Source organism: Falco naumanni, chromosome 5 (assembly GCF_017639655.2).
Source record: "Falco naumanni isolate bFalNau1 chromosome 5, bFalNau1.pat, whole genome shotgun sequence".
NCBI classification, from domain to species: domain Eukaryota; kingdom Metazoa; phylum Chordata; class Aves; order Falconiformes; family Falconidae; genus Falco; species Falco naumanni.
Genome location: NC_054058.1, coordinates 29837263 through 29855784, shown reverse-complemented (window position 1 = coordinate 29855784; position 18522 = coordinate 29837263). Strand labels below are relative to the sequence as shown.

Sequence of the window (18522 nt, the reverse complement as noted above, 5' to 3'; positions counted from 1 at the left end):
CAGCACCTACATTCTAATTGCAAATGTTTGGGATATGCAAAAAACTTCCAATGAGTACTGTCAGGATGGAATCTTTGATGTTCACTAGCAGACAACAGCCTTGGTCCTGATCTTGGATACACTAGCTTGAATGTGAAGCAATTCCTCTGATTAACATCATGGAGAATAGAACACGCCCTACAGCTGCTGGTTTTATTTAATAGTCAATGACTGTTTATCATTAACTTCAAAAGGAACAAAACTAGGCCAATAGCATTTTTCAAACCCTCCTCTTTGTGTGTTTGTATGATATCTTAAAGGAATACCTATGTACAGAGAAGAGTTCCTGTGCTGGAAAGTTGCTAGTTAACAAAGACCTGTTTATGTGAAAGATAGCCTAGCTGGCATGCTGTAATGCATACCCATTGTTATACATGTAATTATTGTAGCTGGTCCAGTCATCTGCACACTGATATTCTTGATTAGATGGAATGTACGGATGATAAACTGTTTCTTTTCCCAAGAAATAAGATGGAGCAAGTCTCTGTAAAACAACAGCACTAAACTGGTATGTCAGCTTCCTTCGAATTTTAATTATTTCACCTGTTCTTCCATAATTCCTCAGTGCTCTGGCCATTTTCTGATATGTCATGACCTTGCGGTTTCCCTTTCTTTCTCCCCACAGCTCTGCAAGTTTCTCCTTGTTTTTGGAGACAAACTGGAAGACACCATTAGGCTTATCCACCCACTGGATGCAGTTTGCCATAGCTGGATCGTACAGGGACTCATGGAGGTACTCAAACAGTCGAAGTTTTTTTCTACCTATTAAGAAATAAATTTTAAAAGGTCAGCACAAAACTCTTACTTGTTTTAAAAGATGAGCAGCTGTCATTTTCCTGGAAAAAATCTTACAGGTAAAAGTATAGGTAAACCTAGTACACTATTGCAAATTAAAAGATCTGTATAAACTATCCAACAGAAGACCAACAATAGCAAATGGGATGATAGTTCTGAAACATGTACAGATCTGTGGTGACAAAAAGGGATTCAGTCCTTAGAATTTCAAGAGCAGGTTATTTGGGGTTCATGACAAATATCTGGTGACTTCAGTATGTGGTAGGTCTGAGAAACCACTTTCAGCAGTCTTCAGACACATGCTGTGCAGATGCATGATCAAGGAATCCACACCAGGAAATTACATCCTCAGACAGTGCAGGAAAGAGGTTCTGGAAAGCCAATCTGAATGTTTTTTAATAAGTGCTTTCCCTCAGTAATCAAAACTCAAAGATTTTGAGATGACTCAGTTTTGCCATGTTCGTTTCAGGAATGTTTTGAGGATGCAAGGTAATCTCTGATGTAAGAAAGGATGAGCAGGAAGTGGGAAGAGCAAGCTAGTTTTGAACCATAAACCTCACCTAGTCCATAAGGAGCTAACCTTTTGGTACCCTGTAGTTTTCTAAAGATGTGCACAAGTGTCAGCTTGCATTCCCATGCAGAATAAAGCAAGCTCGGTACAGCAGTATTTGTCAGTTACCTAAGTTCTTCTTCCCACAGGCTCAGCTCTCAAGTTTACCAGTGAGACTTATTTAGTTCTTGTGTATCTCTCTCTCTGAAGTACTTCTAGTTCCCTTCACAAAGCCAAGGGTGACCAAGAAGCTGCTGCAAGGAGGAAGAACTTAAGTTTATAAGACAAAGAGGAACATTTTGCAGAAAGGAGAGTCTATACAGAACAGCTTCCACTTTAATTAAAGTGGAAACAAGCAGCTGCACCTAAAGTTTATAAAGTCTTGTCTTGCACGGCTATTTTAAACTAGGAATGGGGGAAAAGTGACAGTTGCTAGGGAACACTGAGGTCAAGCCAAGACATCTGTTAGGGATGACAGTAATTCTGCATCTGGTGGTAAGCAAAGAGGAGAGAAGTGACTGTCAGACTAGGAAGAAGAAAAGCCCGAGATCAGAGGTACTTTCCAAAAAATTAATAAAGTTTCATTATCTAAATAAAAATTGGCCTGTGACTTGAAGTACATGTTCTGCTAGAAATACATATAGTATTGCCAAGGTGAGAAGATTAAAACTGAAGGACACCGCCTGGTCACAATAAACACTTCTTAGCTGGTGACCTCCTTAGGTCCTCTCCAACCTGAATTATCCTATGAACCTATGAACCTCTGGCAGAAAAAATCAAATCAAGGGAAAATCCGCAGACTACTGTGGACTGAGTCTCTGCTGGAAAACACTAGTGTAGCCATGTCTGCAGCAGCAGCTGATTTCAGGCTGTCTGTTCTCTTAGTCCAGTTGTCATTTGTGCTCAAGCTTTTATTTCTAAACACATCGTCTCTAGCTGATATCTTGGTTTGAGAGGGTTTATTTGCTCTTTTGTGTTAATGCAGCTATGTTTCTAGAGCCCAGCTGTTATCTCCAAAGTGCTACACAATGTGGATGCACCAGTCTGAGCTTGGGTTAGTGCACAGATCTTTGTACTGCACCTCATTGCACAGGTGTGTGGTGTTCATTACCAGGCCCTAAACATTGGTCTAACTAGTAGGCTAGCGTCTGCTGGTTTCTTATGTGATCACTAGAGAGAGGCAGGTTCCTGCAGAGTGTGTTTCAGAGCATCTGCATTAGATTTCTATGCTGAATTGTCCTGAAGCAGCCAAATTCTCTCTGGGTGTGTCTAATTAAGATGCATTTCTGAAGTACCTGTCTTGATTGTCTCCACTCACCAAGCTTTAGTTCAGATCATGGAATGGTCTTGACGTGCATGAACTGGACTCCTTTCAGAGGAAACCTAACCAAAGATGCTTTCCAGAAGCTTATCTAAGCCACTGCAGATTTCAGAATTTGCAGCCAACCTAGAGATTGCCCTAAATAAACCCTTGTGAAACATTTTAAACACACTTTGGGTCCTCAGTAACGATTGTTTCATTTACAGATCCATTCCTAAAAGGCCACACTACTTACTAGTGTACAGAAAAACTCTCATGTCTCAATATGAAGCCAAGAGGACTAAATTTATTTAGGTATAGTGGAAATAGTCCCCCAAATCACAGTTTCCAGCAGGTATATTGCCATGAACACAAAGAAACGCATAAGAGGAAACAAAAAAAACCCATAAGAGTAATCAGTCATTCTGGAAATTTATGCAGGATGGCCTTCTGGAAAAGATGATTGATAATAATGTAAAAGAAATATTAAATAGGAAATGAATTTTAACAGAGCAGTAACAACTGAAGGTGAATTCAGATACTGATATGTAAAATTCCTCAGTGCAACACTGGGTGAGACTTAGAAAAGCAACATTTCTGGATTCAAAGATTTTAATTTGTAATGATGAATTTCAAGTACTAGAAGTATAGAACTTAAAAGGAGAAGCTATTCTTCCCATCGACCTAAGGAATTTGTAGTAGTAGTAGTAGTAGCTATTAAGCAACAGAAACCACAGCATTCAGCATCAATGGGGAGAGATACCAAAAACTGACACAGTGTGGTTAAAGTTGAGACACGGGGATTTCAAAAAGCAGCAAAATCAGGAAGCTACTCAAAAAGAACCCACAGTCAAAAGTAGGCACTACAGGTCAGAGGGGAAGCTGTGGAAATCTCATCTAGCAAAGTCATAGAAAGGATGCTGAGTGCCAAACAAAAAACGAAGAATGAATGCAATGAAACAGTGAAGTACTATAATGACCAATGCCACCCAAAATATTCTTTGCAAAATACTCATTCAAGTAAAGTTAACCAAAAAGAGCACAAAAATAGCTAGATTTTTCTAGAAGTGTCAGAAGCTAAGAGGTAATGTGAAAAGTAAAAAAAGGTATAAAATCAAGTGCAAAAATAGTAATGTATGTGAAGAAAACCACTCCTTGTTGGACCACATGAAATAAAAGAAGTTATTAAAGTTGATAAAATGTTATTGATAGATAGATTTGCTTCTCTGCATCTGACTTTCAGATGATTTGGACTGAAACACCTCTTGTTTGGTTTCCCATGTACTAAACAAGAGGACAGAATAAGATAAGATTTATCTTACCTTATGAGACTTAGCAGATAGGAATTGAACACTAGCAGTTGTATTCTAGTTACTATTAAATGTTAACTTATTTTTTCCTGTTACAAGTAAAAAAAAATAGGAAAAAGAGAAAGCATGATTTTCCAAGATATTTTTTAAAGTAACAGAATGTACATGTCAAGTTATGCTCTTACTACACACCTTTCCCTGCTTTTGGCTGGCCAGCAGCATGTACCACTTGGCTTTCTGGAGTATTCTGCAGAGTATGGTAGACAGTCTCATCTGCATAAACATCCGCTGCACTGTTCTTCAAGAATTAAGACAACAAAGAGTTACTAATAGAGTACATTCTCTGAACAAAAAGAAACTTGTAGTAATGACTGGCACGAAGCCTTCAAATGCAACTTTTTGTCACCTCACCCGAAGAACCCAGCTCCCAAGGCATGCAGTGTACCAGTAACAAGCAGCACTAATTGATGCCCCGTGAGAAGGGCTGCCCACCAGGGGAGACTTTAGAGGGAAAACAGAGTAACTGCCTCACTCTGAACCTTTAACCCCTTCTGTTGGAAACAGAGGAGGAACAGTGGACTCTTGTTTCCAGAGTCAGTAAAAGACAAAGGCCAACTGGGCAGTGGCCCCTACAGATTCTGTAGTTTCTGTGTCATGTTGTTGCTAATCTGGTGGTTGAAAATGGGCTTTTGTGGAATCTATTTACCAGAAATTATCTCCCCTGCAATATTCATGTCCCATCACTCCTGAAGGCCACACTCCCAGTGTTTTAAAGAATGAATATGGACTCTTCAGGCTGAAGCTGAGCTCAGAGTCAAGATAATGCTGGTCTTCCCAGTACTCTTAAAGCAAATTGCTGTTGAAGAAACCAAAGGCATGGCACTTTCTCCCAGCAGCAGAAGCTATGTGCAGGCTGAAAGCTGTTCTCTGCCTGTTCCCAGGCAACACAGAGAAGCCCTTTTCCCTATTGTACTGGTAGGTTTGTTAGCTGGCACGTTACATGATGAGCCACAGAAGAGCACCAGAAGCAAACAGATAAGGTGACTCCTATAAAAAGACTACTAAACTTGTTTTGCAAATATTTCCCAAGGCAGTTTCATCTGATTCATGCCTGGCCAGTCCGAATTTCTGTTAGAGTTAGCATAATGATTCCTATTAGAAATCACAAATGGGCAGCCAATTTTCCATTTAAGTTTGACTGTTCACTTACAACCACATTTCTCCAGCTATATCCTTGGTCCTCTGTAGATGGTGCTGCAGAGTAGCTGGGACTTGCTCGGAGGTGGTGGTGATGGTTGATGACAGTCAGGCAATTTTTATAACCTGAGAATTAGTAGGATGGAGCAAAAAGTGAGTAAAAGGGAGAGAAATCTAAAATGCTGCTGGGTCTGTCAAAAAGCATTTATTCTGTGGCTGTCTTCTAGATAATAAAGTCTCCAGAGCCACAGTGTTTCATAACAGCAGGTTATCCAATATATTCTGTACTGTTACTACTTGCTAATCAAACCCTTGGCCTGGTGGTTTTGTTTTTTGAGGTTGCTTTTTTTTGTTGTTGGTTTTCATAATAAAAACAACATTTCTTAAGATAAAATGTCAATTTTTTTGTAGTATCGTGAAATAGTTTGGTTGATAGAAAAAGGAGGGTCTAAGAGATCACCAAACATAATGAACAGGATCATTACAGACTACTATAATACATGTATTAGAAAGGAAAAGGGAATGTCACGCAGCTCTGCAGGCCATTGGTACAATGCAAGTCAAAGTCCCCAATCGTGAATGAAGTGAAGGAGCATCAGAGCACCTGCAGTCCCTGAAAAAATGACACAGAAAGAACCCAAGGCCTCAGGGTGTTTAAAAGAAGCACAGAACACTGGGCTGAGGCACTTGCAATAAATTACACACTGCAGTTGGTCAGCAGATTTTGGAGGGTCCACCTATTGCAAGTGGAAATGTGGATGCAGCTGTGGGACATACTAAACACTGAGTTTCAGGTGTTTAATACCACTCTCCATCAGCCCTAACAACAGATACAGGCAAGAACATTGCAAGTAAATGTATGTAGTGGGTGCTTCAGCATGTGTAAATTACCAGTGCAGTGGAGTCAAAACTCTATTAACAACAGCTGAAGATATAGCCCAATTGGTCTTATTTACATTTTAGTAAATAATAGATAATATGTAAATAAACTTCCTCATATGAAATGCATTCCACAGAAAAGAGAGCAGATATTTTGTTCTGGACTCAGTGATGTAGCCTCCTATTTTCCCTTTCTTCCATTTCTATTCACAGTGTAAAAACACCAAAGAGAGATTTTAAATTTTATACTAATTTAACTGCCAAAACCTTGCCTGAACTGGAACAATTTACAGCTTGCCTGTATTTTAAGCTTTTTAAAGTATAAAAGTCTTGAAGCCAAGAAAAACACTTTTCCATTAATTTTCCAAACTCAAACTATCATTTCTGCATAAAAATATTTTAAATCTATATTTTAATGTAAAAAAAGTAATTGTGGATATTAATTTCACCTGTTGGATTCTTGGTCTTTTTTTTGTTTGGGGGCTTCCCCCCCCCCCCCCCCCACTGGAATTCATTATATGAGTTTATTCACAGCATAACAGAAGGACATTTTTTAATTAAAACTGGAAAATGGCTGTTGCGCTATGGTCCTATATGCTGTCATTATAGGAAATCTGAGCTCAATGCACCTAGGCTAGTACTGGGGGGAAGGCAGAAGGCGACTGTCCAACAGTTCCCCTGTGCTATGACATGGAATATGCACGCCGCACTGGGCAGTACTAATGGAGGGATGGAAACCCTCCAAATATTCTTCCCCCTTTCCATCCTCCCAACATAACCCTCTGCTGTCCACTATTCCACCTCTGGGAATCCCACCTACGTACTTCAAGATGTAGTTTCCTGTAAAAATAAAAAGTGGTAAATGAAATGGAATAACGGTCTTCTTTACCTGTTGAATACTGCATTTGTCTGTCGGAGTGCTGCTGCAGTACTTCTAGCGCATCCTCGAAAGCCTGGCCCAGTACGTCTTGGTCAGGAAAACTCTGCAAGAACATTTTTCTGTCAGGAGCCAGAAAAGATCAGGCTGGTTCTTTCAACATTGTCAGTCGGAAAATCCCAAATCAATACAGTCATGACATAGAATATACATCCTTCTGGAATATGTATTTTTCAGACACTGAGGCATTACCATAATAGTTTACTATTATGAGAAAGTTCTCGCTCCTTTGAGAAGTCTCTTTGAGGTCGTAGGACAACTCACACGGGTAACATTACTCACTTGTGCAAATGTTTCCAGGTTCGTTTCCTTAATTTGCAGCAGAAGTTTACATAAAGGGTGTTACTGCTATTAGAGTGTTTTATAGTATGTAATACAGAGGTACATATCACTTGTGTAACATGATTTATGAAGCCAAAGTTATCATTCATTGACATGACATGAAATTATTATGCACAAGTTATGAAGTGGTTATGCGGGGAAAATGCTATACTATGCCAGTATAGGAAACCAAGTGTGGGCTTTCAGAAAACTGCTCCTTATAATTTTGGAATGTCTTGTTCTAAAAAGCTAAAAAATCCCCCCAAATCTGAGTTTGACTTGAGTTTTCTGTAGCATGTTTGAAGTACTCAATAGTGAAAGAGCATAAAGGCAGTGTAGACTTACCATTATTTAGATAACAAAACTTGAATCCTGTTTAAAATAAAGAGTATTTTAAAAATTGTATTTTTCAAAATAAACAGTAACTCTCTCATTATAAATAAAATTAACTAAATGAAATAACTCTATTATTTCCAGCGATTAGATCAAACATATTTAATAACAGAGTTAAAAGTAATTTAAGATTAGAAAGTGGTATTTTAATGAAATTCAATACTTGCAACATTGTATTTTGTTTTTTTAAATTCATGCTTTTTTCATTACCCTGGTGTCCAGTTTCATTAATACTGTAACTTTTATATTATTATCCACATAATTGTAAACACATTTTTTAAAGACATTATGAACTGAAAATGTGTTATTGCTGATATTCAGCCTAATTAGCACAAGTACTAATTTTGCAAATAAAATACTGACCTGAATTAAACACAAGAGTTTAAGCCCCTTTGGTTTGCAGACCCAGTTGAAACAACTCAGGGTGTTTTCATAATGCAGATCAGACTATGGCTGTATATGGATATATATGAGCTCTCCGACTAACTGTGAGTTCCAGAAGCAAATTTGATTGTTAATAAACAGTGAAAATTGACAGACTTTCAGCTAGTTTAACATGGATTATACTTTACGTACAACATTACTCAGAAACAATTCCTTAGTACTTCCGTTTTATTTATATTTATTAGTTTACAATAATCAGGTTTTGTTGCCTTGCATGTTTTTTTCCTGTTCTCATTGACATTATTATGTCAAAATTGTAAATATAATAATCAATGTATCAGTATTTTACTTATTAAATGTTTACAATCTCTTGAAAATACTGGACATTTTGGCAGTGATTTCAGCAGATGTGAGATCGCTTTCTGTGTGGATGCTTTAAAATGTAGGGGAGAGACATGACACATAAATATACATGAGGAAGAATTTTATCCAGGACTAACCATGAATGTGCTAACCTGGTAATTACACCTCAGCTAAGTATGTTAAAAAGTACTGTCAAAATTTGTAAGTTTATTTAAATCTTGATGACCAAAAGTATATGGTGAAATCCTGGTGATTCAGTAAACTGAACTTACTGAAGTTGATGGGATTTTTCTCTTGGACTCCAGTGCAGCAAGTACATCAATAAACTGATCTAATTTTATTCTAAAATCAGAATGAGCCACATTAATCCTTTAGGTGCAATGGTGGCCACAGATTCTTGGGGTATAGAGCTATAGAAATTAAAGATATGCATCTCCTTTGTAGAGATCCTTGTATAGTGTTCCCCTAATTTTAAATAATTCACTTTCCTTTGTCTAGCTCCAAGTTCCAAACTAATACTTCGTAATCTTGATGGCACATCTGCAGTCACTGATGATGCCTTTCAAAGACTAAAATGTGCAAGTATTGGCAAGGTACTGTTGAACGGTCATACCATTTACACAGCTGAAATCATACTCCCCCCCCCCCCCAAAAAAAAAAAAAAGGCACACTTTAAATAAGTTAAAACAAAAGTCTCTACACTTACCTAGAATTTCAGCTCCACATGCAAGTCAAGAATCTGTCTGGCTTCATAAATAAAGACTGAGCTCCCACAGCAATAGGCTCTCAAAGGGGCTGCATTAAATAGCTGATTTTAGGGAAGTGTTTGGGCTAGGGTTTTTTTGAGAATAAAGGTATAGTAAACTGCTAGCATGGCCCTTCATTCTGCACAAAAGAGGGTGATTTATACTGACGTAAAATAAAATTAAATGTTTTAACTGGTTTCAAGAACATGCAGTTTCTAAGCACTGGGAGAGATTCGTTTTATCTGTGGCACATCCTAACAAATCTGTCACTGGTATGGTATGTCTACAGCAAAAACCTACAACCTTCATCTGTCCCATGTAGAGTGCAGTGGATTTTGAGATTTCATCTGAACCTCCTGCTTAGCTCAGTGTAAGAAACAGACCAAACTAGACCTCAAAATCAGAGTTTCAGGGAATTTCACAACTTTGCTTCAAAGCTCATGTTTGTAGCCCAGGCCCAGCTCTAAAGATTTACTAAAGCATTCAGTACAGATTCAGACAAGCTGTAGTTGCTGATTTGCCGCACGCTTTCTGAGCAGCTACAAGCCATGATGTTGTATCCTACAGGATGAGAACTCTGTGTTTTTCAGTATAAAACTTATTGCTGACATAATCTATCCTGTGCCATAGCTCCTTGCAGCCAAGTCTTTCAGAGGCACATTTTATGAAATTTCCTCAGCATTTGCCATGAAACTGCTGTAAAATACTCGTCACTTCTTACAATGAAGAACCATAGTCAAGAACTAGCCTGGCTATGAATGCTGAGTGGAAGCAATTTGAAGACAATGTTAACATCAACCATTTCTGCTCGTTTCAGATGCAAGCTGCCTTTCAAAAATTTGCACCACAAAGTTTCAGAATATCTTTTTAGTGAAAAATATTAATACATGTATGTGGTTTTTTAACTGCTAGTTCCATTTTGTAGCACTTCTCTGGCGTGACTTGGTTTTAAGAGCAACTGTGCTCTTAAACACCAAATTGTGATTCAGTGCTGGATTTCAGGCCAAAATAGGATTGCACAATTATCTTCCTTTGCACATACAGTTAACTTTACTGGGCAACATGGAAAAGCATAGATTTCATGCTTCAGTTCTTTCCTGAAATAGAAGTATATATTGGATTTAAAATTATGAATGAATTTAAAGATTCGTCCTGGGTTCCTCCCCTGTAAACGATGTCCTAATAGGCCCTCTGATGATGCAATCTGATGTGCCTAGTCCTACACCTCTGTTTGAAGCTGGGCAGTTACTGTTCTGGCGTCCTGTGCTCCCCATCATCCTGATCATAAAACTGTCGGGTGGCCCCTGCAGAGGAGGTCAGGGCTGTCCTGTGCTGATCACAGCCAATTTCAGCTGGCTCTGCAACGGACCCACCATGTGCCAAAGTGGAACCCATCAGCCACATGTGCGGCGCCTCTGTGAAGACATACTGAAGAAAAGGCAGAAAATGCCAAAGAGGAGGAGACAAACCTGGGAGGGAACACCAGAGGGGACAAGGAGGGAACAAGAGAACAAGGATAGAAACAAGAGAATGAGGGGACAAGGTCAGAGGAGTTGGAGGTGCTCCATGACTGAGCAGGCACACCCCCAAAGGGACTGTGGACCACAGAGGGGCCATGCTGGAGCAGAGGAAATAAGTAAGAAGGAAACAGCAGTGAAAGAAAAGGGTGAGAAATGAGAGGCAGAAAGAAACCACTCTGTCCTGACCCCAGCCCCCTGTGCCACTCATCACCTCACCAAAGGGACTGGGTGTAACCTGTGGAGATAACAAGAGGGGAGGAGCTGTGTCTGGAGTGCAGTTGAGCCTGGGAAAGAGGAAGGAAAGATATTTTAATGTTTGTCTTCTTTGCTTCCCAACATCCGAATCAGCAACTAAATATATTATGGCAATAAGTTATGTTAAATTCCCAAAGTTTGTGAGCAGTTATGTGGGTGTGTGGCTGCTTGGGACCAACATACCCCAGTAGTAAAAAAGGGTGTAGGTCGAGAGATTAAAGCTAATGGTTTTAACACCATTAAAATATCAATCTTCCTAAATCTAATTGCTCAATCAGAATATTCTCATTTCAAATAAGAGGCTACACCATAAGATAGGCCCGCAAAAGGTTGCAAAGGAAAGGGGAAGGTACCATGTGTAGCACAAACACACAACATAAAACCAAGAGCAAATGCTGTCTTACTGGGTGGATTTAAACTCTGTAACCCATTTGTATATTGCATCTTTGGCCCATCACAAGCTCAGAGCGAGGGCCCAGGCTACCTTCCTGGGAAACCTGTAAGGGTTCAGCAGAGGCAGAGTAAGCTAACTGAGGACTGAGTGTCAGCTAACACTGACTGCTCACTCCTCAACAAATCATAGTACAGCCAAGGCAGGCAGCATGTTGGCCTCTACCAAGAAATGTTATTACAGAAAAAAGCCTGCTTTGATTTTTGCATTGGATCAGAAGAGGGATTCCAGATACAAGCCTGAGAAAGAAAGCTTACTATTCATATTTTAATATCTCAAACAATTGATGTGCCTGATATCAGAATTTGAATATCAGTTAGAAACCACAACATCAAGCTCTTCTTATTCCTTCATGTTTTAAAAATAAATTTAAACAACAGATCGATTGTTTAAACTTCAGAACTTTCATCCTTGCTTGGCAGTCAAAGCTAGTTCATTGTAATGGTACAGAAGAAGCATTTTCACCTCTCTGAATAAAATCCCAGACCTAAATAATGCATTACAGCACTTGTCAGAGGGCTTGAGAAAGCCTAAAGACTCATTCATGAGGCATTGTTCAAATGTAGAATAAATAACAGCCTCTTCCTTCCTAAAGGAATGTAAAACTTGAAATGGCAAGTTTTCTCACCAGGCATTTTTAGATTTCTCAGATTTCTTTCAATGTCAGACAATTTGTAACTGCCCAAATAGCACAGATAGGCCACTAACAATAGAAGGCACTTCACAGAAAAAACCCAACTTGTTGTAGAAATGATTCTGTCATGGGGAGTCATTTGCCCATGCATAACAGACTGCCTACCAGCTCAACAGTATCCAGAAATCAGAAGCTGTTGAATGTGACAGCCACAGAGAGCTTCTGTGCTTACATACTTGTTCTGGCCTTTGGCAGACCCCTGTGCCACCCCTTTTCTGGCCACACAGCTCTGCAATAATCTTTGTCCTAAATCTTCATAGGTGTAGGTTAACAATAATTACAGAACCATAGACGCTGTCCTCCTGAAAGTGAAAGGGTTGAGAGATCACATGCCTGTGCTCACCCCCTGAGTCTAATCATGTTGACCAGTGAACTTTCAAATCTCTGCCATTATGGTGCTTCTCATCCACTCCATTCAAGGTTCAAAAGAAACTGGGAAGATTCTTGCAGCAAGGATGCAGCCTTTTCTCTACACACACAAAAACAGGGTTCAGCACACAGAGAGCTCTCTTCTTTTAAATGTAGAGTGCAGTGATAATCCAGGCGTGAGCGTTTTGCAGTAAGAAGTCTGCAGTCTGAACTTCAAATGAGTGGGCTCACAAAATGCCTGAATTCACATTCCCAGCCCTGGAATACAACAAAACTCTCCTTAAAAAACATCCCAAACATCAAACAAACACAAAAAGGAAATAGATACTGCTTAGCACTAGCCTAAATACTATTGTTTACCATGATTTTTGCCAGATAATTTAATGTAGAGTACATACAGAAAAAAATCTGAGAGGAACATAAAAACCAAAAACACAGTTATTGCATCGTATCAATTATAGCCTTGTATCATACAAGCAAATCAGATGTTGAAACTGGATCTGATGATTCCATTTGTGTTGGGGGACTTTAGTCTACTCATTTCAACAAACATGATTGTTTATTCAGATACCAGAAGATGAGGATATATCATAAGTTAAAACTTTTTACTTGCTTTACAAATCATTCTACAAATAGCAAACTCTCTGAAATGCAAAATATAGGTTTTATTGTAATTGGTAGAGTGTTAGTATTAGTTACTTAGCTGGCAGAAATTGGTATAGAGCCACCAAAGCCAAAGGATCACTGATATTTTCTACAAACAGAGGTTCTGGCTTATAGTTGACACTAGTATTATTTTCAGTACAGTAAGGGGAAACATGCTGTGCCAGCACTTCTGTTGCATATTCTTCCCTGACTTCCTGATTTGTTTTAATTCTTTGGCTACCTTATAACGCATTACAGTTGGTTAAACAGAAAAAGTGGCACTTTTACAGGGCAATGTTTTTTCAAAAAGAGCTTTTTCCAACCATTACCTCCAAATACATCTTAAGTATGAAGCTTTTTCTTTTCTTAGGAAAGAAAAAAGATATTGAAAATGGCTTAGGAAGTGAATTTGAAGCCTAAAATGAGAGATTATTTCAGACTCATTTCCTTACCTTTGAATATCACATTGGGTTTCCCATCTGAGATTCCTATTTTAAATTTTTATATTGCTTTAGGATATTTTGCTTTTTAAACACTTTAATCCTTTTAGAGTTAATAGTATTCTGCAATTCAAAGGTCCAAAGAAAAAACGTCTTGATATTTCTTAAGAAGATACTCTCTACTTTCAGACTATTTCAGAATTAAATATGATTATCATAATGTAAAGGACATAAATGGAACCACTGATGTTTGAATCTTAATGCTTTTCTGCTTTAAGAACTTATGATCCAACCTTAAAATAAACATTTACTTGGCTAATTTTACATCTGTAATATATTCCACTTAGAAGCATTGAATAATTACAGGCATAAAATTAGGTATTTGGATAAATCATTGCAGAGGTTAGGTCAAAACATGTGATTACCTGTTTTGGGGCCTAAAAAGAGAAGTGGCGCATGTAGGCTGAACCTGCATGAGTGGACAGATGATCTCCCCCCACTTTACAACCAGACCCAATATATGGGTCCAGTTGTCCATGTCAGTAGGGCTTCTCAGGAAGCTTCTTCTTTGTCTCCATATAACCAAAGGAAGTGACTTTCTTCTGGGAAGCCCCGTGAAGACAGAAAACCAGAAACCACAACAGAAGCACAAGGAACTAATAACAAAAAGTGCATTGGGAAAAAAATACCCAACCCTGACTAAAAGAAGATTTTAAAGTGAAAGAGGATATAACTAATTCATGTATAGGTATAAAGAATACTCCCTTGAATATTAGGATAGCTAAAACATCCAAAAGTCAATAATACTTCAGTGGAAAACTACCAGAGCAAGACAGGAATAATAATAATAATATGGAAGTATTTAATAAAAACAGGAATGGGTAAAGACTGTCATTAAGAGGTGAGCTTGATAAAGGGTGAAAAAGTAAGTTTTTTACTTAAAGAGAAAGCATTTAGAAAGAAGAACGTGATATTTTAATAGACCTTAATGGTGAAACTGGGGAAGCCAAATAAGAACTAATAATTTTCCAAGTAACTGAGCTATTTGTGGAAGAAACATGCCTTCAGATTCAAGGGACATTTAGATCATTCAGGATTAATTCAATAACCCATTTCAATCTCATTCCCCCTAATCACAAAACTGAGGTTTGACAAATCCTTTTGAGCCTTTTGAACTCCAAAGAATGGAAGGAAGCAATTGTGTCTATTTTGGAAAAGCTGAAGAGTCAGGTATATAATAACTGCTGTAGCATCTGCAGCCACATTACAACTTAGAAACCCTGCCTTTCTGCTGCACAGACTTATGGCCAGGTCAATAAAAAGCAGACATTATAATTTAGCTACTGAAATACGTAATCTTTAAGAGTCTCCAGAATGCAATATGTTACTCTCCTCTGAAGCTCTTGGAGGCAGTTTTGGATCTCAAAACTGAGTCAGCAGCCACAGCACCACGCAGGAAGTAAAAGCACTTTATCTAGCTAGTAAGAATTAAGGTGTCTGAAATGCCAGCCCCTTCTTTTCTTTTAAAGTCCCACTGGGGAACAGGGCAGTGGTGTGCACACTAGCTGAATGATCGCAGCACCGCCCCAGACAGTAGTGATGTGGTTTCAAGAGTTTAACCTGATTTTCCCGACCATTCAAGAGGAAGCCCTGAACAGTAGACCTTTTTGTTAAATAAAGGCTACAGCACTTCTTCACCTTGAAGCTGTGCCTTGGTAGGACATCTAAATTTGAATCTCCATTAACCGTTGAAAAGACTGTTTCCAAACCTCACTTCCATAGCAAATGTTCACACCAATGGAACACACAACACTAGAAAGAGGCAGCTTTTACCCACATTTTAGAACAAAGTGTCTGAAATCATATTAGGTGAGAGACCTATTCATTAGCATTAGGAATGATTTAGAAACAGTTGCCAGCCTGGACAATGCAGGGGACCTCAGACAGGAAAAAGTTCAACATTCGGATCCTGGGCAACATTAGGAAGAAGAAAGGCACTGATCTAGTCGGAGTGGATCATTTCTAGATAGTCATGAAAGCAGCATTGCTTCTACAGCCTGGAAAAAAATAGAGGGGAGATGGCAGAGATCTATTAAATCAATATTAACTTAGAGAATATGAATAAAGATATATGAAAATCCTAATTCAGCCCTTGTATTAGAAGGGACACTAAAGGACACCACAGGATGTAAGTACACAATCAGCAAAGCATACTGTACTTTACACAACAAATTGTTAATCCACAGAAGATATCAGTTATGCACAGGATGTTGCAGAAACTAAGAAATAATAAATTTTCAAAAAGAAACTGGAGGAAAATCTACTCAGGGTTATTAAATATGGAGATATTTTCAAATTGCTTAAGCTACAAATCTTTTGGGAATGCATATTCAAATAAAAATAAAAGCAGATTAATCACTGATAGCTATTATCAAGTCTCAGCATAGGTTGACTTTAAAGGACTTTAAAGGTTTTGGATACAATTATGATAGCTGCCACAAAACAAATGCAATTGGAAAAAAAGAAGGACAGAGATTTAAAGAAAAGGTAAAAGAAGGTCTTAGAAACTCTGTAGCAGACTAAAAAAAAATAAACTAAAAGACCTGTATCAGACGTATATAGAAGCAAACAGTATACATGTAATGTAATCCTAACATATTTAAGACAAGATACATACTAGGTTCAGGCAGACAGACTATGTCAACATCTCTTCAAGGACCACATCTATAGTTGTTGAACAACAAGAAAAATCAACATGTATTATTAAGCAGGCCCTAAATTATCTTTAAATCCTCTGTAAATTACCAGCAATGGAAAGGTATGTCCATAACAAAAAGCACTGGAAGAAATTCATGGGGACAACCTGGGATTCCTGTCTATTGAGCTAGAGAATAGAAATAATGAGTGCACTATTAATGAAAATATTGATATTATATGTTATAAGAATACAACATGCTTTTTTTCATTATAAGAATACAAGCTGACATTTACCTTAAATGAAATTCAGCACTCTATGGGATACTAGTATAAAGCCTATAAAGTGTCTGTATTTAATTTATAACTTCAAAATAAGCAGAAATCGTATGAAGCACTATAAAAGAAATAAAATTCAACTTTAAAATGGAGGGAAAACATTCTTAACAGAAATACGATTTTTCTGCATCACCTTTCTTAGAAAATGTACAATTTCATCAGAAGACCAAGAACTAGAAAAGCAAACTGCATGTTGGCATTAACCTCCTGAAAACTGAAAAGAGAAATCAGTCTGGGCTTTCAACTGGAAGATTAAATGTTCCATAGGAATTTTCCTCTAGCTATTTCTGCTGCAGGTACTTTTGTCTTAAATAACTATAAATAGGGTACCCTAACAGGCTGGCCTAAATTCCACAATGTGCAACAGGAAGGTCAGCTGCCCTTCCCAGGTAGATGCATTGCAAAGTACATATGATCCTATTTTTTTATGAAGGCAAAATGTGGGATCACATTTTGACATCATTCCCATGCAAGTTATTACCATACTACATGACTGGTACCTCAAAGTGAAGCAAATGTGTAAGTATGCAACCACCAAAAGCATAGCGGTTTGACAAAATGCTCTGACAAAATGTCCACTTTCAGGGACAGACATCTACATTAAACCCCACCAGGGAGTTGGACACATGTTTCCTACACAGGTCTGAGATGGAAAAAGTAGAATAGCAAAGACTTGAAAGCAGGTCATCTGAAAGGAAGGAAACTATATGGTTAGGAAGAAGATAGGAATATATAGTTGTGAGAAGTAACCAGCTGATCTAGTTCAGTTGGAGACTTGAAAACATATCTGACATTATAGTCAAATGCTCTGAATAACAGTCGTTAAAACACAAAAACTATTTAAAACCATTCTTGGTATTATAATTGTTATGTTATGAAAAAAAACAAACCACCAAAAGCCCCAACACATTCTTTCTTTATTGAAGGAGTAGAATGAGGTCAGATTTCTGGCAGAATTCTAGATAAAAGAAATACATTTTAAGGAACTGCAGAGTGGTAAAAGAAATTCTTTAAAAATAGAATTTCTTTTGCTACCATACTCTGAAGGTGACTAAAAAACAGCTGTCCCAAATAATGGGTTTTTATGCTTTGATGAGGCAAACAGTTATGTGGGCATAAAGTGCTATGACTAGCAAATAAATGCTTCCTATATTATCAGGAAAGTGCTGAAGAAGCACTTAGGCTTTGGGGATTTTTAGAAACCGGTGTTAATGAAATCCTGTATCTTGATGGTAGGGTAGCAGGCATATCAGTAAAATTGTTTTTTGGCTTGCAATCTTTTTTGAAAGAGAATTTTCTAAAGCTGGATGTGTTTTGGTTTTAAATTTCCAATAAAACTGTCTTTGCAATAGTTTCCATTTGGCCACTCTCTTTGCAATTTCTTTTTGAGGTAAAAGAAATGGTAAAATCTAACAACTAACTTGTCTGTGAGGGTTTTTTTCCTACATTCCATTGGGTAAATGTCCAGAAAAGTGAAATGTAAGGTGAAAAGTTATCAGTTAAGATAAACAATTAGAAATGTTTTTTTGGCCATGTTGCCATTCCCACTTCCACTCATCAGCCACCAAAGCTCACAGAATCAAATGAATACATTACAGTTGAATTCCTTTAACAGGTACCTACAGCAGAAGGTGGCTAGATGCCTGCATTTTGAATTATCATTGAATTCAGCAAAGAGACAAGAGACCTGACAGTTACACCACACCATATCCTTACATGTGTCCTGTAAGTATCTTCCATGGAATTCCCCCAACCCACACCTACACGACCTCAGCAAGTCTAGCTCACTCAGGTTTTCTAGGATGTATCTGATAAAGGTAGATACAAAAGAATCATGAAAAAACATGATGGAAATTGACAAGTGGAATCACGGGTTTATAAGCTAAGGCTTCTGGTTGACT

At 38.0% G+C, this 18522-nt stretch overlaps 1 protein-coding gene across 1 annotated transcript; it reads right to left on the bottom strand.

Moving 5' to 3' along the window:
- Window positions 1–376: 376 nt before the first annotated feature.
- Window positions 377–7065, bottom strand: SPIC (Spi-C transcription factor). The gene is made up of 4 exons (XM_040596908.1): window positions 6960–7065; window positions 5205–5317; window positions 4187–4292; window positions 377–801 (listed from the first exon to the last, which is right to left on the bottom strand). Exons 1-4 carry the CDS (start codon window positions 7063–7065, stop codon window positions 377–379), a joined length of 750 nt encoding a protein of 249 aa, XP_040452842.1.
- Between the last annotated feature and the right edge of the window lie 11457 nt (window positions 7066–18522).

Excerpts from the sequence above, each read along its gene's own strand:
- SPIC (XM_040596908.1), bottom strand. The coding sequence starts at position 7,065 with ATGTTCTTGCAGAGTTTTCCTGACCAAGACGTACTGGGCCAGGCTTTC. Across the intron at positions 4,293-5,204 it reads ATAGCTGGAGAAATGTGGTT|AACAGTGCAGCGGATGTTTA; the intron begins GTAAGTGAACAG and ends TAATTCTTGAAG. Across the intron at positions 802-4,186 it reads CCAGCCAAAAGCAGGGAAAG|GTAGAAAAAAACTTCGACTG; the intron begins GTGTGTAGTAAG and ends ATTTCTTAATAG.